The 27893-nt window shown below is 42.1% G+C and overlaps 4 protein-coding genes across 5 annotated transcripts in view; 3 read left to right on the top strand and 1 right to left on the bottom strand.

Annotated features, from left to right (window-relative positions):
* Window positions 1-293: 293 nt before the first annotated feature.
* On the bottom strand, window positions 294-7768 carry LOC147166536 (tetratricopeptide repeat protein 39C-like). 2 transcript variants are annotated; one of them, XM_086089539.1, is made up of 14 exons: window positions 7420-7768; window positions 6985-7033; window positions 6422-6550; window positions 6172-6286; window positions 5043-5397; window positions 4691-4859; window positions 4400-4493; window positions 4218-4325; window positions 4027-4136; window positions 3260-3383; window positions 3004-3101; window positions 2837-2941; window positions 2292-2330; window positions 294-2167 (listed from the first exon to the last, which is right to left on the bottom strand). In XM_086089539.1, exons 1-14 carry the CDS (start codon window positions 7560-7562, stop codon window positions 2078-2080), a joined length of 1728 nt encoding a protein of 575 aa, XP_085945665.1. In that variant the 5' UTR covers window positions 7563-7768; the 3' UTR covers window positions 294-2077. The 2 variants fall into 2 exon arrangements, with proteins under 2 accessions (XP_085945665.1, XP_085945664.1); XM_086089538.1 differs by having other exon boundaries at window positions 6172-6550; window positions 7420-7564; window positions 7658-7768.
* A 1698-nt stretch (window positions 7769-9466) lies between these two features.
* On the top strand, window positions 9467-14636 carry LOC147166535 (allantoinase, mitochondrial). The gene is made up of 11 exons (XM_086089540.1): window positions 9467-9691; window positions 10506-10657; window positions 11572-11686; window positions 12038-12184; window positions 12519-12564; window positions 12969-13062; window positions 13132-13318; window positions 13447-13585; window positions 13837-14009; window positions 14199-14231; window positions 14430-14636. Exons 1-11 carry the CDS (start codon window positions 9548-9550, stop codon window positions 14571-14573), a joined length of 1374 nt encoding a protein of 457 aa, XP_085945666.1. The 5' UTR covers window positions 9467-9547; the 3' UTR covers window positions 14574-14636.
* Window positions 14637-14930: 294 nt separating this feature from the next.
* On the top strand, window positions 14931-20415 carry agxta (alanine--glyoxylate and serine--pyruvate aminotransferase a). The gene is made up of 11 exons (XM_086089096.1): window positions 14931-15142; window positions 15945-16137; window positions 16878-16942; window positions 17011-17111; window positions 17181-17251; window positions 17517-17601; window positions 17707-17805; window positions 17881-17950; window positions 18597-18692; window positions 18871-18999; window positions 19674-20415. The coding sequence occupies exons 1-11, from the start codon at window positions 14984-14986 to the stop codon at window positions 19779-19781; spliced, it is 1176 nt and encodes a 391-aa protein (XP_085945222.1). The 5' UTR covers window positions 14931-14983; the 3' UTR covers window positions 19782-20415.
* Window positions 20416-20845: 430 nt separating this feature from the next.
* Window positions 20846-27893, top strand: part of cep63 (centrosomal protein 63) — a 7811-nt gene continuing 763 nt past the window's right edge. The window contains exons 1-12 of the mRNA XM_086089552.1: window positions 20846-21336; window positions 21417-21594; window positions 21721-21816; window positions 22016-22141; window positions 22517-22609; window positions 23166-23333; window positions 23404-23486; window positions 24031-24174; window positions 24251-24344; window positions 25221-25286; window positions 25475-25668; window positions 26966-27167. Coding sequence (XP_085945678.1) covers window positions 21296-21336; window positions 21417-21594; window positions 21721-21816; window positions 22016-22141; window positions 22517-22609; window positions 23166-23333; window positions 23404-23486; window positions 24031-24174; window positions 24251-24344; window positions 25221-25286; window positions 25475-25668; window positions 26966-27167 — 1485 coding nt within the window. The 5' untranslated portion in view covers window positions 20846-21295. The remainder of the gene's footprint in view (window positions 21337-21416; window positions 21595-21720; window positions 21817-22015; window positions 22142-22516; window positions 22610-23165; window positions 23334-23403; window positions 23487-24030; window positions 24175-24250; window positions 24345-25220; window positions 25287-25474; window positions 25669-26965; window positions 27168-27893) is intronic.

Genomic DNA, 27893 nt, shown 5'->3' with positions numbered 1-27893 from the left:
TTTTTGTGTCGATGTCATTGTGTCAGTACAACAGGGTGGGGCAAAAAAAAAAAGAAGAAGAAGCAGTAAACATTTTTGAAAGGATAAGCAGTTCAGATAATGGATAGCTGGTGGGAGGAAGGAAAGAAAGGGGAGAGGAAAGAAGAAAGAGAGAGAGAGCAATGAAGGAGAGGAAGGATGAAAACAAGAAGCTAGAAAAAAAAACACAGGCAGCTAAACAGGCTACTAGTTCGATGGGTTGCTTGGCAGATTGCACACAGCTATAGAAGAAAAAAGTGCAGTCGTTGTTTGGATTGAGGAAAAAGAGTTTATTGTAGAGTTTAGTGACATTTGAACTTGAATGTAGAGCAAAACGTTATTGGACACAAGGACCCCTCGCACACAACCAAGAGGTGAGAAAAACAAAACACAATATCTTATATTTTCTTAAGAGTAGCCTCACTAAAAAGGCTTTTTTTTATTTTTTTTATTGAAGTTTAGTTAAAGTAGAATTAAAGTAGACGCACAAACGTTCAGGGTGACATTTGGTGTAAACAGATGTAAATGGTCGCGATCGGGACACTGTGCACATTGAAGACTATTTACCAGCACCTTTCAAGTCAGATTTCCTTAATTTGGACATGCGAGTGTACATTGAAGACTTAAAAGTCATTTTCATGTACCTGCTGTGCCATGCATAGCGCACCAGCAAATAAAATACAGTACTAGGTTCATGTGTCATATAACATAACTAAGTTCAACCTGATCCCGACTTGAGTTAGCGGCAACACATGGACTCGGATGATTTGGTTGTTTGTTGACTTCGCTGCGTCAGCTGAATAAGTTGACTGACTCGAGTTAGCAACACCACTAACCTTCATTCAACCTGCTAATAGCTAGCTGGTTAGCTTTTGGCAACAAAAAACACTTTGGCTTGGTTTGTGTTGAAATGATAACATTTAAGGATGGAACATTTTTAGCATCCTTGTTGCTAGACTACGCCATAACAAGGATTTACGGGAAACAAAACAAAAGAACGATTTTCAATATATATTGTGACCTTTCGTTTTACATCTCATTTTCATCATCGCCAGCATTTGCTATTTCTTCTAAATAACATTAGAACTGTGCGGCATAAATCAAACGCTTTCTTAGAATATAGTAAATGATTTATTATTGATTGTTATTAGACGACATATCCAATTTCTCTCAATGACAAACGTACATGTTTATTTTAAACGTACCGGTATTTAATTTAGCATAAAGTCGCTGTCCGGTGAAAGACATGAAACTCAAAATTTTGTGAGTTGAAAAGAAAAATCCCCAAGTTTCTTTGTGCATCAACCAAAAACAAGGGAAAAAAACGCACAAAAATAGTGGAGATATAGTACCAGGTTTTTTTTACATGTAGTAAAAGCGGTACCGGATTGGCTGTATCATACTTCACAAAACACAGACAAAATATTATACGGACAAAGATTTTGTTAAAATTGTTTAAAAGACAAACAAAAAAACGTGTCTGGACATTTTGTTGTGTCTGGACCTGATCGTTGACTTTATTATCCGACATCTGGCATCAAATTCCTTCGCGCCACGATGGTTAGGATTAGCTAAAGAAACTTATTTTTCACAGCAGGCAACATTTTTACACGGACAAAAATTATGTTAAAACTGTTTTGTTTTTTTAAACACTTGTGTGACAAAAAATCTGTTAAAATTGCATTGGATGTGAACACGACAAATATCCGCGTACGTGTTGACTTTGTTTCCCTGCATCCGGCACCAAAGATCTTAACGTCGTACACACAGATGGTGCTTGTGATTAGCTAAATCATACCCCGCGAGTGAATGCAATTTTTTTTACACGGACAAAAAATCCTGTCAAAACGTGGCCCCATTTGTTGCAAGTGGGCCAAATATACAGTACTTTTATGGACTGACTTCATTTTCCTGCACCAGGTACCCGATGTCTTAACAACCGGGTAAACGAGTATTTTTTCGGAATGGTTTACACTGGGTCTGGAGGTTTCTCTTAAGACTCAAGAGTCCCGGGTCCGTGGGTTACAAGATGGTGTAAAAAGGCTAACGCCCTCTGGAGTCACTGAGGCACTAGTTCTTTCAGAGAGGCTAAGGCCGAATGGATGCGCACATGAAGCCTGTTCTCAAAGTCGTAGCCCGTGAAATCCTCCTGGAAACACAAATCGAGGAATTAAATAATGATCATGTTAGCCTGTAATGCTAAGTGTGTATGCTAACTAACTTGCATTAATACATTACAGATTCAGAGAACAGATTTGGATGATTATTCTTACCTTTGCTTGAAGTAGGAATGATCTCCCTTTACCCACAGTCTAATTGGTGGGAAAACAAAAGTAATGTTAGCATGTAAAATGTAGCTCAAAACCCTAATGTCATTTTTTTCCAGAATTTTTTTTTATGGAACTAAAACTATTATTTTTACGAGAAAATACTAGTGTTGGCCCAAGGAACATATTTGAAAGAAAAATTTGGACTGGAATTTCCTTTTAGAATTAGAATATAGCTACGTTTCATCATTATTCACAAATCTGTTTAAAACAGTAGGGAAAAGAGCTTTTTGCAAGCTGGCCTTGGTTGATCTCTTATACTCTGCTGCCACCTGCTGGCCGTTTTTGTAATAACTACCAATGCTTCAACCATTCTCTTCAGGTCAGAGGCTGCATCAAAGCCTTCCTGTATGCTCTAGCATAAAAAAAACATTATATTATATTTTATAAATATGTCTTTGGGACACTTACTATATTTAAAATAAAACGTATTTATACATTTTTGGGAGCAAATGAGATGAAAAAAAGTGGCAGATGAAGACTGGACTGACCTCGGGCTTGGCTAGCAGCACGCAGCCCAGCTCGTAGACGGCGTACGGCTGAACGTACGAATTCGTCTGACGTCCATACTCGTCTCTGGCTGCCAACTGGAAGCACTGCAGAAAAACGTCACGTGACAAACACCTCGTGGAGTCGTTGCTCGACGTCGCTAAGTTACCTGGACGGCGTCTCTGGTGTTGCCGTGACACTTGTGGACGGCGCCCAGCAGGAGATGTCTCAAGCCGCGACACGGCGCCTCGTCAAGACGCTGCAACACTGAAACGACAACGTAGTACCACACATCTAACCTGATCATGCTGTGCACCAGCGACATGTACCACATCATCAACTACGGAACGATTTATCAACGAGAGAATTTTGTTGACATGACTTTGCCATACCCGACGCAGCGCCATCATTTTTTTTTTTTTTACCTTGGTTCATGACCTGCAGCTTTGACGAGGAGCAGTTGGGAAGCGCTTTCCACAGGTACAGCACCTCAATCACGCCAAGGATGCAAAGCTCTCTGCTGGGAGAGATCTTCCTCAAACGTTCAGCCTGCACGCACACATCAAAGACACAGATTAAAAACAAACCACAGATCAAAGACAAATATTAAAAACACCCCAAATCAAAGACACACCAGAGAAACTCCTCAAAAACCACTCAAAGATCCCAAAATAAACTCAATCAAGACGCAAATCAAAGACACACCAGAGAAACTCCTCAAAAACCACTCAAAGATCCCAAAATAAACTCAATCAAGACGCAAATCAAAGACACGTTAAAAAACACAGAAACTCGGGAATGAATAGTTTATGCACAGATAAATGGTTGGTTTCTATTTTGTATAATATGCTTCTTGTACGTCTTCTCTTGTCGACGCCAATGGAAAACATACTTCAATGACACTCATTGCAAGCACCCGTCTAAGACACTCGTGACAGACATCACAAACACACATCGCAGATGCACATCTACAGTATAAGACAATAGACACGCACACCTCAGATACACATATCAAAGACACCTAGCAAAAACATATCCGAGACACGTTGGACACTCAAAGACACACATACCCTACACACTTAAGATACACATAAGGACAATGACACAGCATTGAAATCCATCCAATACACCCGTTACAGAAAGACAACACATCAAAGAGAGTGTCTCTTTTTTTCTTTTTTCTTTTGCATACCCGTTTAACAGCAAACTGCTCAATCTGGTTGTTTTTCCTCTTGAACAGCTTCTGCACGTCTTTGAAGACCCTGCTGGCGCCGTCCAGGTCGCCCGAGGCTCCCTGACACACTATAAAAAAAGAAGACCGAGCTGAAAACAAACCCGCCAGCGCTACGACGCTAATGCTAACGCTAAGAGGCGGCATCCCACCTCCTGTCAAGTAAGCGTAATAGCACTGCGACCACCTCGACTCGTTCTTCAGCCTCTCGAAGGCGTGGTGGGCGTCTTCGAAGTTCATCTCGATCATGCTGCACCAGCCTGACAAGACAGAAACGATTCATCACTGCAATGGTGCAACGAGTTGCGCCAGACCCGACTAGTTGCAAACGTACCGATCTCGTACAGACACACGTGCTGGATTTCTCTTTGGTCGGACGCCAGTTCCAGTGCGTCGTTGAAGCAGGCCAGAGCGCTGTTGATGTGACACTACGGATACACAAAACGCCCTCGTGATCCTGAACGCATCATTAGCAAGCAAGCTAAACAGCTAGCTGCTAACTCACTGGACAAACTGCGCACATTGACAATTTTAGCGAGCTACCCCCAACATGCCTAGCTAGCTAACTAGCTAGCAAACCAGCTGAAAATGACACATGCAGCAATTCCACATAGGTAACCATTACCTCCAGCCTGTGTACACGCCCCTTGAAAAAGATGAAGAGGGAGGAGTTTGGGTAGACCAGCGACTTCCTGTGCAGTATCTCCTTGGCCTCCGTCAGGCCAGCATGAGAATCGCACCCATCTAGTGCAAAGAAGGGCAGCACTACCGTGTGGTACCACAAGAGGGCCAACCTACAAGATGCCACATAACCGCATCATTAGAAAAAAAAAAAAACAGTGTTAATGTTAGTTATAATTGTGGTACTTGGAGAGCTACTATAAGTATTTTTTGAGATGGTAGTTGGTTCAAAACGTTGGAGAACCACTCATCTAAACAACTACCAACTATGTACAGTAGACATTTGGCGTACTCACGTAGCAAGAGGTGCCTTCATGTCCTTGCTCTCGCTGGCGTAGGCGAGGGCGGCGAGGCCTTGGAGGCGGTCTCCGGGGAAGCCCAGCAGGTTTATGATCTTGAGAAGGTGCGGAGGCACCATGGAGATGCACAGGTGGAACAAACCGTAGCCGAAGCTCACCGAGCCCTTCAGGCGGTCCAGGGCCTCGGCTGTCACGCCGCTCTCCGCCTCATTGTGGTTGGCGTTGTCGGGCATGGTGGTGGTGGTCTCGGTGGCGGTCCGCTGGCAGGCGGCCTGCAGTTGGCTGATGTCACTGTGGCATTTGTTGTACATCTTCCACGCCTTGCGGAGGATCCAGCCGCCTTTGATGTACGCTGTCACACCATAAAAGACACATATATTATTATATATAATATTATAGTGATTTTTTTTTTTTCTAAAACAGCTCTCAATAGAGGACTACTCACTAACTAGCAAAGTAACTCACTCACAACCGGCTGCTAGCTACAAAGACAACAAAATAAATAACTTGCTGACTAGCCACAAGCTAACGAGGAAAAAAGACAGAACGGACTAACAACCGGCTTATAATATTAGCTAACTAACTAAAAGACTAGTTAACTGAAAACCTGGCAGCTAACTAAATAGCTAGCTAAAAACTAACAATTGACTAAGTAGCTAACTGCTCCGTATCTATTTAACTACCAGCTAGATAAAGAATTCCTAAGTAGAAAAAAATATTGAACTTTCTCACTCACTAGTCAACTAACAAACTGTTATCTACCTAGATGATTAATTAAATAGTATCCAACTAGCTTAAAAAAAACACATTAGTTATAACCCACTAGTTAACTCAAATGTATTTATATCACTTTTAAAAACAACCATATCTGCATACAAAATGATGTACATATGAAAGTCAGACATAAAACACATAACAACCAACAACCTTATTTACTAATGAATTTGTAAACTAGTTAGTTACTAGCTAATACTAACTAGCTAGATAAATGAATTACTAACTACTACTAAATAACAAAAAAACAAAGGCTTGTCCCAACAAATTCTGTAACAAGCTAACTAATGTACTAACTATTACCTACTAACTAGTCCACATCACAAGAGTGGAGGAAAAGTATCAGGCTGACCTGCGAGTTCCTGCTTGACAAAGGAAAGCACGGCCAAGTAAACCTGACAGTCGGCCACGATGATCTGTCTCTGCAGGCGGTCTACCACCACCACGCCGGACCTCTGAGAGTCCATCTGAACACACACAGAACATACATTGGGAACATACGGTATACTGTATACAAAATGTTGTACTGTCTCGCTCCATATCTCAGGAGGTCCACGTGTGAGTCTGAAACGTATTCTCTGCGATCGACGGCTTTCACTGACACTCTTCTTAATCTTGTTCCTGATGGTCTCCAGAACGCCGACGCTGTCGCTCTCACACAGCTTCTCGGTGGTCTTCAGGTCGTCGCACGCCGTCTGCATCTTCTCCTCCTCGAACGTCATCATGGCGTTCTGTTAAAGACAATTCAACACAACCTCAATGGAGCTTGATACCGTGACATCACAATTTCCGGGTGGCAAAGCAGTCATTTGCGGTGTTCTGCCGTTCAATTTCACGAGTCTCGTGCGAAAACGTAAATAAATGATGATTTTAGCATTCTTCTCCGACTACATAGTAAAGCTGATGTTATGTGAGCTGAATTGATTTTACAATCTTAAAAACCCTGCGATTGGCTGGCAACCAGTTCAGGGTGTACCCCGCCTACTGCCCGAAGCCAGCTGGGATAGGCTCCAGCAATCCCCGCAACCCTTGTGAGGACAAGCGGTACAGAAAATGGATGGATGGATGGATGGATCTTAAAAACGCAAAATGGGCTCATCTCACTCCAGTGAGCCAAAAACAACATTTGCACACAGCACACTTTTTCCATAACATTTTGACTCACCAAGAAGCTGACAAAACTTGCCCCGAAGCTCATCAGCGGACTCTGACTCCTACAGAGGGAACACAAAATAAGTGAAGGCACACCACAGTGGCATCTGCTATGTTGCAGAAGATGATTTTACCGGAGAAGTTAAATACCTAGCGTCTGGAAAGCCGAACTTTACAACAACTGATACCACTCTTTTTTTATCATAAACTCGGAATTATCAATCACACGCACCGCTGTAGACATCTAAACATACCTATCATACAGGTGAGGCATCTGCATGGCTAATATTTACTACTTTAAACATATTCTCATTTTTAAAGCTGCACAAAAAAATGCCACACCCTCTAGTCAATCGTACGCTCGACGGGATGTGACGTCATGACGTCGACTTCGCCTTAAAACCAGTTCACTGCATCTATTTGTTAAGGTAACACTCGCGCACGTTACCTGTATCTCCTGAAGAGCTCGTCGCTCTCCTTGAAACCGTTGTTGAGCAGCATGTTGATGCCCTGCAGCGCCATCTCGGCGTCATCGATGTGCTCGGCCTTCTCCTCCTCCACCTGCTGCTTCTGCTGCTCCGGGCCCGCCATCGCTGCTCGTGTGATGAAGATGAGGATGATGGCGGGGGATCGAGGACAATCGTCAAACGCAACCCGCTTTTCACGTTCACGCTATTCATCCATACTTCTATTTTTCTAGCTAGCTAGCCATCCATCCATCCATCCGTCCGTCCCTTCCCCGCCTTGTCCTCCCCTGGTCGTGCGGCATCCGGTGCATTACGTAATCAAAACAGCCACGTGACGCGGCGAGACTTGCGTCATGACGTCATGGGAAGGCGAAAAAATGGTCACGTGAACAAGCATAAAACGTCATGTTAATAAAAAGCGAATTTACTGCATATATAGTTTGCTAATGTAACCCATTTTTTTTTAACCACACATTAACGTAACGTTGGTTTGAATACATTTTACTGGCGCGTAACTTAACTCACTGGCTTGCATACAAACAGGCACGTCATCATCGCGTTGGCTGCTAAAACAATCTAAAAACAATTTATTGTGAGCAATATTTGTAGCGAATAGCTGCTACTTACGATAAAGAAGTAATAGGTCTCACAGGTCAACAGGAAATAGTAACATTTTCCCCCTCCCTAACACTATAAGTACAACTCTTTGGATCATATAGATTGTCTGGTAATAAAAATACAACGACATAACTATACTTACATAGGTAGGCACACCTTGCCCATCAAGATAAGAGACTGTTTTGAAATTAGTAGCAGGTTTGCCTGGTTTCTAGCATGTAACCGATACATACAGTCGCTGACTTGCTAGTGATAGAGTTTACAATATTATTGTACTCTTTGCGTGTTCAATAAATTGAAGTTGAGATTCTGGTGAAGAAGTCCCTTTGCAAAGGTAATTAGTCAGAAGCTTCTGATCACACAAATTAAGTCACCCAAGCAGTGATCTGTTCAAAAATGTGTCTCCTCCAGCACACAGCAGCACATTTATTGAAAATCAGTGAATACAAGAAAATCCCTCTCCCCTCCCTTCAGCAAATTCCCATAGGTACAAAATCAGATTAGACTTGAACAGCAGTATATCAGCCTGTCCTTGGACTCTCTTTGACCGGACAGAGAACTCGTACAAACTATACTCCCTTTAGATAATATAGAAAATAAACCTGTTACCTTCCTCTTACCCAGGCAAGAGAACAAAGGACTATAGATTGACTTATATGATAACATATGAATTAACTGTTGTCTTATTACACAGCTCTAACTAATGTCCAAAACGGTTAAAATATAAATCGAAACAGAAAAACAATGTTAATAATCTAACACTAGACAGTAGATCCTGACTACAAGCAGACAGGTGAGTGGGCTGGCTGGGTTGCTAGAAAGGTAGGTGACATGCTAGCGAGACGGTTAGGTAGAGTAACCAGAAGGTCGGCTGTTGGACCGCCGCTCCCAAGTCATGAGTCGCTGTGTTCTTGGGCAAGGCACTTCGCACACATTGCCTCCAGTGCTGACGTGTGGAAGGTGCGAATGTTTGGTGGTGGTGGTGGGAGGGGCCGTAGGCGCACAGTGGCAGCCACGCTTGCCCCAGGGCAGCTGTGGCTACTTAAGTAGCTTACCGCCACCACAGTGTGAATGTGTGAGCGCATGAATAATGTATCCGTTCCATTGTAAAGCGTCTTTGAGTGTGTAGAAAAGCGCTATATAAATCCCATGCATTATTAGTGTTATTTATTTGATCATTAGATAGGTAGGAGGCTATAGATATTAGGTAGCTACAACTTTAAAGTGAGTGAAAAAGACTGCAGCGTGTGTTAAAAATAGAGTACAAAGTTGTTTGTCCCTTAGTAGAACATTAAATGTTCTTGTTGGGAGCGTTTTGAGTGTCACGTGGTGATGGGAGTCAGCAGTGCTGATCCTTTGAACCATTAAGACGGCGGGGGGGGGGGGGGGGGGGGGGTATGGCCACGGGAACACGAGGGTCCCACATGATCCGGTTGGACGATTAAAGAGACAGTTTTTGTTTCTCCATATTCACTGGCATTGAATGCAGACATGGAGCTGGGATCCACTGTGGCGGCGGTGAAGAGCACAAGAGTGTTTCTGGATAATCAACAAGTCGGGCCTGCCGTCATCCTCATACGGGATGGGAAAATCCACCAGGTGCTACCAGGTGGGGAAGTTGCAGAGGATGTGGAGGTAAGATCATACTATAGAATTTAACTCACGCTAGATAGGTAGGTGACTTGTTAATTTTCTTGGCGACGTGCTGGGAAGCAAGATAGATAGTGTTAGAGTAGACAATATTAAGTATTGTACTCTTTGCGTGTTCAATTAACTGAATGGTGAGATTCTGGTGAAGAAGTCCCTTTGCAAAGGTATCAAAAGCTTTTGATGACAACAATTGAACTCTCTCAAACAGTGGTCTTGTTCAGATTGTGTGTCCTCTTCTCCGGCACATCATTATTTATTGAAAAGTGGGTGAATACGAAAAGTCTCCTCCCATCAGCCCACAGTACATTTGTTTACAACTCAGTGAATACAAGAAAATCCCCCCTTCTGTTCCCATAGCTATAAATCAGATTAGAGAAAAACAATAATCAGCCTGTGCCTCCCTTCCGACCGGCTGAGACCGGTCCTAGACTCCCTTCAAGATAGCAAATGTAAAAACCCGTTGCCCTTCTTCTGAGAGTGAGACAGATAATACAATTCTATTCATTGAGCCATACTGCTATAACTAAATCCAAAACGGCTAAAATATAAATTGAAACTGAAAAACAATGTTAATAACTCATCAATAGACAGCTATTGCTAGTTTACAGTCACGCATGTCTGCCTACCTGGACAGGTACCGCGTTAGTTCACTAAATAGAAAGACTTTCTCGTGTGCTAGGGGACATTAGCTACTAGCCAAGTATAGCTCGCTAGGCTGTTTAAGATGGCAGCTGACATGCTGCATAGACGGGTAGGTGGCCAGTTAGTTAGTTTTTTAACCCTGTTGCTCTGTTTGCAGGTGTTGGATGCAGGCGATAGTGTAGTGATGCCAGGAATCGTGGACTGTCACGTCCACGTCAACGAGCCGGGACGCACCTCCTGGGAAGGGTTCTGGACGGCCACCAGGGCGGCGGCAGCGGGAGGCGTCACCACCATCGTGGACATGCCGCTGTGAGTTGCTTACTTGGGTATTTAGTAAACCATCATATTGTTAGAGTAGACAATATTTGTATTCTACTCTTTGCGTGTTCAATTAACTGAATGGTGAGATTCTGGTGAAGAAGTCCCTTTGCAAAGGTATCATTATCAGAAGCTTCTGATCACACAAAATGAAGACACTCAAGCCGTGTTCCGTTCAGATTGTGTGTCCCTCCTTCTCCTGCACATTATTCATTGAAAAGTGGGTGAATACGAAAAGTCTCCTCTCCCCTCCCATTCACAAAAAGGCAAAAGTTCCCAGGAATACAAATCAGATTAGACTTAATAATAAATCAGCCTGTCCTTGGACTCTCTTCGACCGACTGAGACTGGTACAAACTCTACTCCCTCTTTCCCAGGCAAGAGAGACAGATAAGAATACAATAGACAATACTATTCATTGAGCTACACAGCTATAACTAAATCCAAAACGGCTAAAATATCAATTGAAACTGAAAAACAATGTTAATAATCCAACAATATCAGCTACCCTGTATAGCTAGCGCCTTAGGTTGGCAGTTAGCATGCTAGCTATCCGCGTAAGCTACTTCACCAGGTTTGCGGAATAACCTAATGTACCGGAATTACGTAGTCAGGGTTTTTTTTTTTATGTGCCTGTATTCTGTTGGAATTACAGAAAAAAAAACTGATCACATTAGATTACAAGGTATATTTATTAAAAATGGGGATTCTTTTGCAGGATTTGTCTTCATTACCATATTTGGCATTGGAGTAATTCAATCAAAGAAAAAAAGCAATCATTTTACATTACTAGACTGTAATATTATGGTTTACATTTTTTTGAATTACTAACTGTATTGGAATACATTTTCAAGGTAACCCTCCCAACCCTGTACCTAACACAGTACATGACCCATTTGTTTCAGAAACAGCATCCCTCCCACCACCACACTGGCTAATTTACAGGAGAAGCTACGCGAGGCCACGGGTAAATGCTTCGTGGACACCGCCTTTTGGGGTGGCGTGATTCCCGGCAACCAGGTAAGGGGGCGCCTCTAAAATAACAATGCTGCTGTTCTCTCGCACCCTACCCATAGAGCTCCGAATCTGTCTTTCTGCACCTCAATTAAATCCATAAAAAATCATATTACACCACCTGCAACCACCACTTGGACCGGCTTTCCGCCACCAAATTGTCACGTGCGCTGCGGGCATGTAAAAGAAAACGCCCTCAGTCCGCCGGAACTCCCGGCATGGCACAGTGAGGTCTCCCAAATTCCCAAACACGCTAGAGGAAGCTTGCACCTGCGCAAAATTCAAGATGTGCTCGTTTTTACGCCCGTGCGCTGTCTATGAAAACAAAGCCCGTAGTGTCAAACTGTCTGTTCAAAGATAGAACTTCAGCCCATGATCCAGGCCGGAGTGGCCGGCTTCAAGTGCTTCCTGATCCACAGCGGCGTGGACGAGTTCCCTCACGTGAGCCACGGAGACCTGCGCACTGCCATGGAGCAGCTGAGAGGAACAGGAAGTGTCCTACTGGTACCTGAATGCACCATAGACAGGGGCTGCATTGGGAATCACTCCCGATTCTTGTCGTATTCTTTGCTACATGATGCTAACCAGCTAGCGCAACCACAGCACACTTTAGCCAGCTAGCGTAAATGAACGATACCGCTATTTTACACTTAGCTAGCATTGGCTTTAGTAAGAGTGCACGCACCTCTATTTTACATACATTTAACATTAGCTAACGGTTAGCTGCTAACCTGACCACACGATACTTCCATTTTACACACACAGTGAGCACTTTATCACCAAAAAAGTGATTTATTACGGAAGGTCCAACATCTGAATCTTCTTTTGTTTCCTTTAGTTTCACGCTGAGAAGGAAGTTCAACATGCCAGTGAGACCAATGGCGGTAACATTCTATTTACTGTAATACTTTTAAGTAGGCCTTGCACAATCCAGTAAAACAGCCGGGAGCGACGGGGGGTTGCTTCAGTGAAAATGGCTGGGAGAGAATGAGTTAATGGGTGTTTTAGTCTAGTCTAGTCTAGTTATTATGTTAATATGCGTGTTGGGGGAAATATTTTTTCATTTAGATTTTGATACCAAAATTGACTCTCGTGCCATCCAAGCTATCGAGCCACTTAGCCTGCTAGTTAGCGTTCTACCTGAATTTTAGCTAGCATGCCACTCCCCTGTCTAGTCACCAACCCACTTTACTTACCTGTTTCAACTCCGAGATCCTATCTAACAATGTCCCTTGACAGCACATACACACCAAAATGGACTTATTGTGTTGACTTGTATCCACATTAGACCCTCAACAATATGACACCTTCCTGCAGTCCAGACCTGACATCATGGAGGTGGAGGCCATCCGCAGCGTGGTACAACTCTGCACCGAGTACCAGTGAGAATATCACCACGACAACCGGAAACAAGGGAACTCCAATTTATGGCAGGGGTTTTTGTGCTTTAGGGTGCGCTGCCACGTGGTCCACCTGTCTTCAGCCCAGGCACTGCCCGTCATCCAAGAGGCCAAGAAGGGCGGCGCCCCCCTGACAGTGGAGACTACCCACCACTACCTGAACCTGAGTGCAGAGAACGTACCAGCGGGGGCCACGCAGTTCAAGTGTTGCCCACCGATCAGATCGTCTCACAACCAGGTCAACGGCAGCGTGTCCTTCATTTTGCTTCTGTCACTTATTACAAAATCTGTAAAGATATTAAACGTCTTCGTGTTTGTGTGCGTCTGTACTAGCCTCAAGCTGTAAATGATTACTTTACCCAACAGGATCAGTTGTGGGCGGCGCTAAAGGCGGGCCACATTGACATGGTGGTGTCAGACCACTCCCCCTGCACGGTTGACCTTAAGAAACTGGACTCTGGAGACTTTACTCAGGCCTGGGGGGGCATTTCTTCTCTCCAGTTTGGTAATAACAGAAACGGATACTGCTTTAGAAGCTATCAAAAAAGTGAAAAAACAATTATTAGAATTTTGGAAGAAATTATAGATGTATGACCCTTGTGTGATTTATGACATCCCCACTCCAATAATGTAAAAAGGGGGGTCATAAACCTCAGAGTAAAAAAAAATTGGGTACGATAAAAGCTTTTGTGATAAACCGCTCAATGGTCATAAATCAGTTCCATAACATTTATGACTTTTTCTGTGATTGGTCAGGCTTGCCTCTGTTTTGGAGCGCGGCCAGTCAGAAGGGCTTTCAATTAGTGGACGCCGTACGCCTCATGTGCCAGAACACGGCCAAGCTGTGTGGCCTTGGTCAGCAGAAGGGCCGCCTGGCACCGGGCTACGATGCGGACCTGGTTATCTGGGATCCTGAGAGAGAATTTGAGGTTTGTTCACAAGAGTGCCTCCCTTATCGTAGCTACTGAACAATTAGCCCAATACTCGTTATAAGGCTGTAGGACAAAAAGACAAAAGTTGACTTATTTGAATTGTGAAATGTACTTCAAGCAGCCACAAGGGGGTGATGAAGCTCCTATGGTTGGTAAATACGGTACTTTTGTTTCCTTGTGTTACAGATTAAAGAAGAAGGCATACATCACAAGAACAAGGTAAGACTACTAGCTTTTCATTGAGTAGATCACTGTTGCACAATAGAACGTCCTGCGGATACATTGTCACAGTTTTCCATTGCCAGTAGATGTGCAGGGCTCATTTGCTCGGGTTCGGCAGGCTCGAGATTCATCCTGGAATTTGATCTGCTATCCGCCCGGCATTCCGAACCTTTAATGTGGTGTGTACGTGCGTAGATAACGCCGTACCTGGGGGTGTCGCTCCGAGGCATGGTGAAGTCCACCATCGTCAGGGGACATCTGGTGTACCGCGACGGCTCATTCAGCGCCGAGCCCCTGGGCAAGACCCTCCTCGTACCCCCGAAGACCCCCCACTCATGATGAGGCATGAAGAACGAGGACGAGGGGATGAAGTCAAGTATTTTTTAAATATAACCCCCCCCCCCCCCCAAAAAAAAAGTAAAGGTTCTAAGCAACTATATTGGTGATACATAAACTAAGAATAAAATGTGTTTTTTTAATTTCAAAAACAAGCACAAAGATAAAAACGGGGGGGGGGGGGGGGAGATGCCACCCACACTTTGTTAAAGACTTTAAATTGATCATTATGTGTGGATTATACAATAAAACTTTTTTTTTTTTTAAAAAAGAAGTGCAGAGTCATTTGTCAATCATTAACATAGACGATCCAAGGACTCGTTGAGACCAGCACAAAGACAAACAAAGTTGGAAAACGCCGTGCCTTGCAGTCTGGGTGGAGTTCACAACAGCTCTGCACGCGTCTTATCGACATGTCCTCCCTGGTGGTGCCGCCACCTCAACGTCTGCGGACCGCCCTGACGGTTCTTCACCGCCACATGTTTGGACCCGGACCCTCCAATGTTCCGCCGCGAATCTTGAAGGCCGGAGCCAATCCCGTCATTGGACACATGCATCCGGAGACTTTTGAGGTAAACTGAATTCGGGGGGGGTCCAGTCATTTTATTCTGCAGTGAAACACATGATCAATCAGGACTTTTGTTTATTTAAAAAGATCCCCTTTTAGCTCAATGTCGTTGGCTCCAACTTGTCTTCCAGGGGTCTGAAAAACTATATATCATAAGGATCAGCATCATTCAAGGAGTATTAACAACACATTTGTGCTATGAAATCTTGCATTTACACCTCACATTTAATTGCATTTAAACAAGTGTTTTGTCTTCATGGCAGTCATTCATTCAATGGAACAGAACAAGAAACAAACCAGAAGACATACTTGCCAGACTGGATTTTTACTCAGCTGTTAAGTAAACCAAGTCAAATGGATTGTTGAAGACATTTAATTGTTGAGTCCAGCTATTTATGCCTCAGTTTTTGCCTGGTTTCATGGCAAAACAGCTCATTATGGCCGCTACCAGCTGAATGAGGAAAACTTTCTTTCTTTCTTTTTTTTTGTGTGTTGACATTATGGCTTCTTTTACACCAATGGCTCCCAACTGTTGTCAGCAAGTTTTTTTTTTTGTTTTTTTTTACTAGCTATCCACGACTCGCTCAAATTGGGTCATGAGAATCGCTGCAGCGGTTACTGAGTCTCTCCAACGTAGAAATTGTACTCACTGCACTCATTAAATAAACAACAATGTTGAGTTGAGGTTTTAGCTCGACTTGTATTCAATTAGTCTTGTATTGTCCAAACTAATTGGAAGTACAATGAATGAGATGCCAATGTCCAGGATCTACGTTCTCCAGAATGCCTGTGTTGTTGGTTGCCAGATAATGGCTGACATCCGGAGCGGAATACAGTACATGTTCCAGACTCGGAACCCGGTGACTTTGGCGGTGAGTGGCACAGGCCACAGCGCCATGGAGTGCGCCATCTTCAACGCCGTGGAGGCCGGCGACAGCGTGCTGGCGGCAGTCAATGGCATCTGGGGAGAACGGGCGGCAGACATGGCAGAGAGGATAGGTAACAGTTAGCATTAGCGTGTTAGCAATTACATTTACTGAGTGACTTCTTTATGAGTGTCACCGGCAACATACTCATTGGAAGATTGGAATTTTATTAGAATTAAAGTTATTCATGTTGTAATTAAAAAAAAACTCGGTTTCAGTTGTTTTAATTATTATCTTGTCAGACAATGCTGACATACAGGCGCTAACTTTCGCTAGTTAGCATGAAAACAATTGCTAACGATCTAGTCCAAAAGAGACCAAATAGCTCATTTAAAAAAAAAAAATGTATTTAATTGTGAATTTTCCTATTGTGCTCGTGTCCAGCAAAAAGTTTTTTTTGAAGTTTTGATCACAATAATGAGTCTGTTTACATTAGCTACTTAGCATGAATGCAAGTTGGCAGTGCTGAAATCCAACCTAAAAGACACCAATTACCAAATCAATATTGAATTTGATTGCAGATTTAACATTTTCTGTTCTGCCAATGCCCAATGAGATAAGTGTGTATAATTCCCCCCCCCCCCCCCCATGACATACGCGAGCTAATGTCTGCTAAATAGCATCCCAAGATACCAAATATGAACTTGCTGCACTATGATGACAACGTGTTAACATTAGCTAATGTAAGCTCACTGAAAACACAATTGTAAAAATCCAATCCAAATGATAACCTCATTTCCATCACAAATTTTGATTATTTAAAGGCGAATTTGATTGTGTATATGCTAAAGTGTTTTTTTCCCGACTCAATAGGTGCACGGGTTAACACCATTGTTGCGCCCCCTGGTGGATTCTTCACCAATGCACAAATCGAGCAGGTAAAAGGACACTCACGCTAACAAGCTAACAAGTCAATTGATGTCAAACGATTGATATGCTGTGCTAGGCGTTATCCAAACACAAGCCTGTACTGCTTTTCCTGGCGCACGGAGAGTCGTCCACTGGCGTCCTGCACCCGCTGGACGGCATCGGACAGCTGTGTCACAAGTAAGACCAATAAGAATTAAAGCAGCAGTGTAAAAAGCCATTTTGACGATCACGTTCATGCTTCAACAGACACGACTGTTTGCTCCTGGTGGACTCTGTGGCGTCGATCGGCGGCGCTCCAGTGTACATGGACCAGCAAGGTGCGACCTGACATCTGGAGCAATCGGTTTGGTTCCCAATCTGCAAATTAATTTTCGCAGAAATGAGCTGAACTTTTGGAATTGCAAGAACCATTGACCGAAGATCATCTAAAACGAATTAAGATGATCTTGAATACAAAAAAAAGACACTGCAGTATGATATAGTTCATATGTCCAGTTAGCATTAATAAACGATGCAATATATTGTTAATTGTTGTGTAAGTATGAAAAGAAGTTTCCATCTCTTTCTCTCTGCCATGTTTAGGGATCGACATCTTGTACACAGGCTCTCAGAAGGTTCTGAATGCCCCACCAGGAACGGCACCCATCTCCTTCAGTGAGCGAGCATGGTGAGAACTCAGAAGCAAGCCTCCCATCTTCAAGCATATTCAAGAGACCACGTTTCAGTTATGACTCGCAATGCTTTTTGTTTGTTTGACCCATTTCGACCACAGCCGTAAAATATTCAACCGCAGAACCAAGCCGGCGTCGTTTTTCTTGGACCTGAGCTGGCTGTCTAACTACTGGGGATGCGACGGCAAAGCCGCCCGAGTGTAAGAACGGCATTGAAAAAAAAAAAAAATTCAAAGCAGAAATCTTTTCATGAACTAATCAACTCCAATGCGCAGGTACCACCACACGGGCCCCGTGTCTGCTTTTTACTCTCTCAGGGAGAGCCTCGCCGTCCTGGTGGAGGAGGTGAAGCCGAATCTTCATTTGAGTGGCTCAAAACACTGAAATGTATTGTATGCATCAATATTTAACTCGTTCACTGCCATTAACGGCTATAGACGTCAAATATTCATTTTAACTTTTTTTTTTAATAGTTTAACATTTTTTCCCACTTTTGTTAACTAGAGTATGAAAACCGGTTTTTTTTGTATTAGAACAGATATAAAATTTGTGATTAATCGTGAGTTAACCAGTGAAGTCATGCGATTAATTACGATTTAAAATGGTAATCGCCTGACGCCCCTAATTTAAAAAAATATTTTCTTAAAAAACAAAAAAGATTATTAAAAATTGGGAAAAAAAATTATTACAATTATTTTTTTTTTAAGAAAAGATTATTAAAAATTAGGGGTGTCAGGTGATACATTTTTTAATCGTAATTAATTGCATGACTTCACTAGTTAACTCACGATTAATCACAAATTTTATATCTGTTCTAAATTTACCCAAAAATATTTTTCTAGGTTTTCATACTGTTGTTAACAAAAGTGGAAACAAATGTTAAACTAATAGGAATAGTTCAAATGAATTTATGACGTCTATAGCCGTCAATGGCAATGAATGAGTTAATTAGCGAGGGAGGCACCGTATCTAATTGTGTGCTGCTCGGTAGGGTCTGGAACATTCCTGGGAGAGACACGGGAAAGTGGCCGAGTATTTCCACACCGGTTTGGAGCGAATGGGACTTAAACTCTTCGTGGAGGATAAGGTGAAATGTTTTGAGTTGTTTTTAATTAAAAATGATATTATACAAATAATACAGTGGTGCCTTGAGATAAGAGTGTCATTTGTTCCGTGACCACGCTCATAACTCATTATCAAAGGCACCGCTGCAAAGATAACTGTAATCATTTCTAATGCGAATGTTGCCTGTGTTTTTTCCCAAGGCGTTGAGGTTGCCGACGGTGACGACAATCGTGGCTCCGCACGGATACGACTGGAAGGAGATCACATCCTACATCATGAAGACGCACAACTTGGAGATCTCCGGGGGGCTTGGACCCTCCACCGGGATGGTAGCGGACCACCTACCCATTCACTTATCTAGCGAGCTAGAATATTTCTTACCTATCTAGTTAGAAAAATGGCTAACTGGTCCCTTATTAAGTTGTCTGACAACGGAGCCTGCTACCCACCTAGCTTCTACCAATCTAGCCAGCATAGCATGTCACTTACCTATCTAACTAGCAACCTAACGAGGTACCCACCTCCCTACCTATCTAGTTAGCATGGCAGCTACCTATCTAGCCATCTGGTGTCACTTGACTTATCTACTTCCCTTTTTTTCTCTCTCTCTCCTTTTTTTTTCTTTTTGACTTACCTACTTCCTTTTTTTTCTCTCTCTCTCCTTTTTTTTTCTTTTTGACTTACCTACTTCCTTTTTTTTCTCTCTCTCCTTTTTTTTTCTTTTTGACTTACCTACTTCCTTTTTTTTCTCTCTCTCTCCTTTTTTTTTCTTTTTGACTTACCTACTTCCTTTTTTTTCTCTCTCTCTCCTTTTTTTTTCTTTTTGACTTACCTACTTCCTTTTTTTTCTCTCTCTCTCCTTTTTTTTTCTTTTTGACTTACCTACTTCCTTTTTTTTCTCTCTCTCCTTTTTTTTTCTTTTTGACTTACCTACTTCCTTTTTTTTCTCTCTCTCTCCTTTTTTTTTCTTTTTGACTTACCTACTTCCTGTACCCTGTTGCAGGTGCTTCGCGTTGGCCTGATGGGATGCAACAGCAGCATTGCAAGTGCCGACATGGTGCTGGCGGCTCTAAGTGACGCGCTGACACACTGTCACAAGAGCAAAGTCTGACTCTTGGTATTAGAATCATAATAGTTTGACACTGTCCTTACAAGTTAAAACATTTCTAACATATATCTTGTTATAATAAAAAAATTTTTTTTAATGATGTTAACATCAGTTTCTTTTCTTTTTTTTTCTTAAGAGCTCAGTATTGTTCATTCGGAAATGTCATCATCATTGCTCTTTTATATTTTTATTATTATTATTTTTATTTTTTTTTGTGTGTGTGTGTGTGGGTGAGTACGTGTATGTGCGTGCGTGCGTGCGTGTATTTGTTAGCTCACCAGAAAACCTATTAGAAAAAATCTCATACCGTTCACCTAAACCGAACACCAGGAGACCCGAGGGGACCAAAGAAAACCAAGGAAGGTGAAATCCAGCACCGACCCGACACCCCCCACCAGAACTCCTCCCCAGCCCAAGAAACATCCAGACCCCAACAAATCCAAAAAACATAAAATCAGGGAGGCCTCAAGAGACCAAAGGAGAGACCGAGAAAAGGAAGGAAGGACAGACGAAGCCGCGTGAGATCCATCAGTTTCTTTACTTTGTCACCGCACCTATTTTCACTACAGCTGTCATAAAATAAAAAAAACGGGAGAACTTACGTCACTTTGAAGAAATAAAGACTCACACGCTTCAAGCAATTTGTCACTTCATGTTGACTTACATTAAAACCACTTCTTCTAAGAAAAGTCTGCAATGTTTTCTCCAGTAATGATTACATTGTCTGTTTTGTTTGTTGGGTTTTGTACATTGAGTATTTCTTGCTACTTAGGTATGCTACTACTTCACAACCATTATTTTTAATAAACGTTATTTAAATTCTTCCAAGTCACTTCACGGGATAAATATTTTTATGAAGCCTCAACGAGCTACTTGATGGCAGTTACTAGTCGTCTTGAGATAACAAACTGCGAAAATCATGTGACATGACGTTTTTCCTCTGGCGTCGTTTCCATGGTTTCCATCCACTTTCGCTGCCTGCGTACGACGTGATGACGTCAACGACAAAGGGCGGGCGTTGCTCAGTTTGTCTTTTAACATAGTTGCCTGCGTATTTATTTTTTCCATATCATGGTACAAAGCAACCAAATCAGACTTTGAACATAAGAAAATAACAGTAAAGAAATAAAATAAACGTGACATAATCCGAAGGACGTGATGACGTAGCGACAATGGGCGGAGGCTGCGGCTTTCACAACAGGAAGTAGTTTTCTTCTTTTCTGTCTTTCTTTCTTTAAAAGTTATTTCCTCCAGTGTCCAGTTGACGAGCATACATATTGTTAATTTTCAAACGTCCAATGAGCCGCCTGCTAGCAGTTAGCCGTTCGAAGACCTAAACTATTAAGCGTGACGCCACATTGCTTTGAAATGAAGGTTTGTTGGCGCCACAGAGGTTGGTTAGCTTGAAGGTTGCTAGCCGGTTGCTAAGCCATCGTTTCGCCAAATGCCTGCCACTTAACTTTATCTACCAGTCTCGTTAGGCCGTTTGGTCAATATTATATTATTCATGAGCTAAAATGGAGGCGTGTTTGGGCTCGTTGCTGAATTCGGACCTCAGGTTAGAGTCATTCTACTAGTTTAGTAACTTGTGATAGACATTTCCCTGACGTGTTTGCTGTCTGTCCTCAAATTCTTCAGCTCCGTGCTGTCGGCGTGCGAGCCGGAGCTCCAGGAGCTGATGCGGCAGATCGACATCATGATGAGCCAGCAGAGGAGCGAGTGGGAGGCGCAGGTGCGAGACCTCCGGGTGCAGCTGAAGGGCGGCCGGGAGGAGATTTCCGCCACCAGGGTGCTCATTCAGCGCAAAGACTTGGAGGTGAAGTGCACATGGGGGGGGACGTGACACTCACTACCTTACAACCAGTTTGACATGTTTGTGCGTAAGTCTGTGTCAGGCTTGTTGCTGAAAGTCTGACATTTGTCTTTGGCGTTGCCGTTATAGATCGGAGTTCTCCGCAAGCAGGTGGATGACCTCCAAGTTGGACGACAAGACCTGGCAACCAAGTATGAGAAGCAGCTGGGGAAAGTCAGCGAGGAGGTGAGACGCTTGTTTGGGGAGATTGCAACATCATCAGAAGTGCCTCAGAAAATTTGGTGTGAGATGTGCAAAAATACTCTTCAGATAACAATAGCATCCTTTGTGGAAACGAATGACAGAAAATCCACTGTCACTGTCTGACAATCTAGACGGTATCCTACTTCACTGAGTTCTCTCTAAATTTGTATTCTTTCTTCAGTTGGACAAGTTAAAGAGGAGTTATCAGAAGCTTGAGCGCAGACACGTGAAGAAGGCCATGACCGAGCAATCGAAATCCAAAGAGGACGACGTGTCTGAAGTCAGCATACTGAAGGACAAGCTTGAGGTACAATAAAGGTTATTTTTGTATGACATCACGCAAAACACCTGCATTGTAAACAAACCCTTCAAGGCAAACCAATTGAAAAAAATGAGAACAAGGCTGGAGAGATTGTTTGAGCTTTCTTCTGTACCTCCGTATTTTGAAAGCATTGTGCGCCTCCCTCTGGTGTATTGCACGCCATGGCCACCAGGTGGCAGTGTAACACATCCAACCCTAAACACGTTAATGCCGTCCATCTCAGTGCAGGTTGGCATTTTCTACCACCTTGGTAGTTTGCCCCACCGACTGTCACAAATATTCTGAAATGTGCTTTTTATGTAACAATTACTTTTGTGTCTACCTGCTGGTGACATGACTTGACTCCCATCCGGGCTGCAGGAGTGCAGTCAGAGGTCGCTGGTCGACCAGAAGCAGCTGGCAGAATTGGAAGCCCACAAGAAGAGCCTAAATGATGAGCTTGCACACGTCAAAGTAAATGCGCATATTTCAAGAAGGGATTATTGTTGTTTTATTTAGCATCTTGAAATTCATGTTTTTTTTGGTATTCTTTTAGCATAACAAGAGAGCAAAAAAAAAAAATCTTATTTGATTCGAACATTATTATTTTGTATAGATTTTTTTTATTATACTAATTAGAGCATTTATTTATATAATGATTTGGTGATGTATTTTTCAAATTGAACTTGATGTTTTAAAACGACGTTAACTTAAGTCAACGTTTTTCATATTTTATTTATTTAGTGTTCATTTGTTACAAATATTAATTTAAACAAATTAGCTCACATGTACTGTAGTATAGAAAAGGAGTCTTGTGGAATTAAATTATAATAAATGTATATAATTACTATGTGTTTAATAATAACTTATAGTTGAAATTATCACTGTTATATATCTCTTTAAAGATCACTTTTAATTGAATAATTGAATGAATTAATTCTCTGCATTGTAATTTGTTATAATTAGAAGGCTTTTTTTTTTGTGTGTGTCATTTTTTAGTTTTTTAATGGTAACCTTCCGTTGTGTGCAGACACAGCGTGCATCCGAGCGCCAACACGCCGACTGCTGCGCCGACGCTCTGCGAGTGCGCGCTCAGCTGGAAAAAGTTCACCATGAGCTGCACGCGCACAAAGTGGAACTGGAACGCTTCCGAGCCCTGGAGGACACGAGGCTGGCACATGACTGCAGGGAGACGCGGGTAAAGGAGGAGAGCACCTTTTGTGACAAAAGCATTGGAACATCCGTTTAACCCGAATTTTGACTGACAGGACAAAACGGAGGAGATTGAAAGGCTTCACAATGACGTCAGCGGACTCAAACACGTGCTGCACGATAAAGAGCAAGTCATATGGTGCGTAGTGAGAAAGTGTATAATAGTTTGGGAATTCTCATTTTAGGTCGTTTTTTTGTGTGTGTTTGTGTGCAGTAACTTGTTTTAACTCATTGACCGGAAGCCATTTTCAGCTATCTGTTTCCGTTTCGAAGCAATTAACAAAACAAAAACGTATAAATATGTCTTTGGGAGCATGGTTATGTTTAAAATAGAATGTTTCCATTTCGAAGCAATTAGCATTTGAATATAGCTAAGGTTCATCATTATTCACAAATCTGTCAAAAACGTGGCCCTGGTTGATCTCTTATAGTCTCCTGCCACCTGCTGGCCGTTTTTGTTACTACCACTGCTTCAAGCGTTCTCTTCAGTTCAGAGGCTGCATCAAAGCCTTCCGTATGCTCTAGCATAAATAAACAAAACAAAAACGTATAAATATGTCTTTGGGAGCATGGTTATGTTTAAAATAGAACGTATTTATTCTTTTTTGGGAGCAAATTAGTTAATGTGTGTTTGTGTATTAATAATGTGTATGTATTGCCGTGTTGGCGTTAATGTGCTTCAGTTCATTGGAGGAATGCATGACGTCTCACAATTTTGCCGGTGTGGAGAAGCTCCGTGAGGATCTGGAGAAGACGTCCGCGGAGCTTGACCGCGCTCGCACGCATGAAGCTCACCTCGGCGCGCAGGTGACGCGACTCAAAGAGAGGTAAGCGCTCACTACCTCCATTTTGTTTTGTTGTTGTGTATTGTCTTGTCTGTCTGTATTCTTGTTGTGTGCTCAGACTGGAAGTGACCAGCGTCCAGCACGTGAAGGTGCAACAAGAAGCCAGGCTGCTAAAAGACGCGTTAGATTCCTCAATAGAAGAAGTGAAAAGGGTCAGACATGTTTTTTCTCCCGCTGGAGGCAGCCATTTTGGATGTGACATTATCAGGCAGGAAGTCAACAAACATTATGCTTCACGTTCCCTATCATTTCATTTAGGTCTGACTAATACATTCCAAATGTAATTTGAATTTTTATTTCTTAAAGTCCATACACTTTTAATTTATTTCCATATTTAATATTCCATATTTATTGTTTCAAAACATTGACAACATTCAATTAGGGCTGGGTATCGATTCTAATTTCCTCAATCGATTTTGATTTTTTTCCGATTTGATATTAATTATGGAACATCAAGTCTTCTTAAATATCAAGGACATGATCATTAAAAACTCCACAAAATTAAATTCCAAATTCAATTTTGAGGAGGACGTAACCGGTTTAAATAATTTAGTGTTATAATCATTTAAGTGTTACACAAACATTGACATCAGCAAGGATGGGATGAAAATATTTTCCGAACTCTAATTCAATAATTGTAAATATAAATAAAAAATATTCAGAATTGTCTTTAAGTAGAATACGTCAGGTCTTTCATAAATGTAAGAAAATACTTTAAAATTCATGCAAACACTAAATGTCAAATAATTTTTTATTTATTTTGGTAAAAATGTATGCGGTAAAGAAATATTAAAATAATCGATTCATGGATTTATGAATCGATATCAGGCTTGTAAAGGAAAATTGGTTCGATATCGATTGCCCCCCCCCCCCCCCCAATGTAAACCCAGCCCTACATTCAAACTTACTCCACTTACAGTCTACATTATTGACATTTTTGCATTTAATGTACCCAAATAACAACGTCTACTATATTTAATTTTTATATGTTTAATGTGCCATAAAACTTATTTCATGCCCATTCTCAGCTGCGAGAGGAGCTGTCGAGGGCGGAGCGGTGGCACATCGGAGAAGTGGATGTCATAAGGAAGCAGGTTGGTTAATATCCGCGCTCTCGCCCCACTGGTCTTTGTCCTCCTGCATGGTCATCATCAGCTTTCTCTTCCGTGGCCACTCGACATACTGAAAAAAAAAAGACAAAGCAAAAGCAAATCAGCCTTGCCGAGTTACTCCTGGAGATGTTCTCTGCGCTCAAGTCTTGCGAGGTCCTGTGTTCTTGCAGACCGAGGCGCCGTCCGCAGCGCCGCTGGCCCCCCGCGAGGAAAGCTGCCTGACGGAGCCGGAGCCGGAGCAGCCGCCGTTGAGGGCGGAGCTCGCGCAGACGCCACGCCCGCCCGGGTGGGCCGAGGGGGGCGACGGGCCGGCCTTGCGCGGCGGGCACGCGACAGGCGACCGCCCCAAGGCTGCTGCGGAAAGGTACGCCGAGCCAAAAAAATGCATCCTGAACTTTACAGGTGAACTTGAGAAATTCTTTTGTTGATTGCATGTATACGCGATAGCTCCTAAAACGGAAAGGAGCGTAAAGCACCAGCGCCATGCATCTAGCACGCGCACAACTATAAGCCCATGTTACATGAACTGCTGTATTGAGCCGGATGTAGTTAGGATTATCAGCCAGGCCAATTATTGGTGCCGATATTTGGCATTTTGATCCATCTCGGCGTGGGCCTTTTTCTCGAGTCTGAAGGCCAATAAAGCTGGCATCTCGCTGAGCGGTGAATGCTTGTGAACGTAGCAAATTTAGGGTTTTCTCCCAAGATTTGTGAGATGTTTACAGAAAGTTTTTATTTGTCGCAAAGACATTTCGAACATATTCAGATACATTTTTACTGTCTGCGAAGGTCTTTTGGAAAACCTTTACGAACCCTGACGAAAACACAAAATTTGCTACGTTCACAATTTTGCTCAGTGAGTTACTGGGAACTTTTCATTAATGGATTTATTTAAATTTGCACTTGCTATAAATTCATTAAAAAATATATAAAAAATTAGGGGCGCCTGGCAATAATTTTTTTTTTATTTATTAATCGTATGACTTCACTCACGATTAATCTAAAATTTTATATTCTGTTCTAAATGTACAATCAAAAAAAAATCTAGGTTTTCATACTCTTGTTACCAAAAGTGGAAAACAATGTTAAACTAATAGAAATAGTTCAAAAGATTTTTTTGACGTTTTTAGCCATCAAAGGCAGTGAATGAGTTCATAAAAGATGATGCTGACACTTAGAACGCCCTACCCTTTTTATTTTTTTAAATATTAAAACAATATAAAATCAAGAAATTATGTTGAAATTTGGGGGAAACTATTTACAGTAGAAAACTTTAGAGAACTATTAACTTGTTTAGTTTTTAATTTAGCTTAACACACGCTGATGACCCTGGAAGCTCCTAGCAAGTTTTGTTAGAATTTTTTAAACAAAGCTCTCTATTCTTTACATGTTAAAAATGAAAAGAAAAAGTATTTTTATTAAAATTTTGACGCTAACATTTTCTCTTTTACTGCAAATGAATATCAGCTTGAAATATCAGTTATTGGCCTCCTTGTATCGGTCCTGGAAAAACCATATCGGTCTGTCACTATAGCAGTTGAATTATTTATTTATTTTTTTTCTTTTCTTTTTTCTCTTTTTTTTCTCTTTTTTTTTTTCCCCCCTAGAAAAAAAAAAAAGCAGTTGAATTATTGAACACAAACAATATCTCCTGCTCTTAGCGGCGGTGTCGGCGAGGGGACTTCCTACGACGGCGGTGCCGGCGAGGGGACTTCCTACGACGGCGACATCCAGCGTCTGTTCTCTCAACTTCGCTCGTCGGGGTCTCGGCAGCCGCCCGGTGACCGCAAAGTCTCCGGCGAGAAATCCGCCTCGATCAAGCAAGCTCCGGAGGGGCGGAGCTCCGTCTCACCCTCGCCGACGGTGAGCAGGGGTTTTGCCAAAGTCAAAGAACCCGCGCATATTCAGGGTTCAGACACTCGAAGGTCGTCAAGCTAATAGCGTAATTGCGGTTAAAATATTCTCGGAAAATGAGAAGGAAAATGGACAAATTTAACGCCGGCCTGAAATGATGAAATGATGAAATGCATGTTAGCCTTTAGCCGTGAATTTGAACAAGTCAAGTTAGGTCAGTCCAGGGAGCGATGGCCTCCCATCGCGGAGAACCTGTGTACATTTGATGGTTCGATACCAACTATCATATCAGGAAATGGATTCTAATTTCTCTGAAATGATTCAATCCCACTTTAGACAGATCGCAGTTTCAAGTTTTCTTTCTATTCATATGTCATTTAACTACAAGTAAAAAAAAAGTGTAATTTTCACATAATTTATCTTTCAATTGACTTCATAAGCACAAGCATTCCGCTTTTCTGCATTCCCACGCAATTTCTGCAGAAATTGCACTTTGTCTGGTTCAACATGAGCTTGAATGAAATTGCCTCATTTCCAACACAGCCTCAATTAGAAGACGGTGTGTGTAAAAAAAAAAATAAAATAAAAAAAAAATAAAAATAAAATAAAAAAATAAATAAAAAGTAAAAAAAAAAAAAAAAAAAAAAAGGAAGACGGTGTGTGCACTTATGCAACCACATTTTCTTTTTGGGGAATTAAGAAGTTCAGTTGACAGGTCGCATTAATGGAGGGAGA

The sequence above is a fragment of the Leptonotus elevatus genome, chromosome 11 (genome assembly GCF_054856555.1).
Source record: "Leptonotus elevatus isolate MCC_2025b chromosome 11, RoL_Lele_1.0, whole genome shotgun sequence".
Lineage (NCBI taxonomy): Eukaryota > Metazoa > Chordata > Actinopteri > Syngnathiformes > Syngnathidae > Leptonotus > Leptonotus elevatus.
Note: the sequence above shows the minus strand (reverse complement) of the source record. Positions and strands in the feature narration are given on the sequence as shown.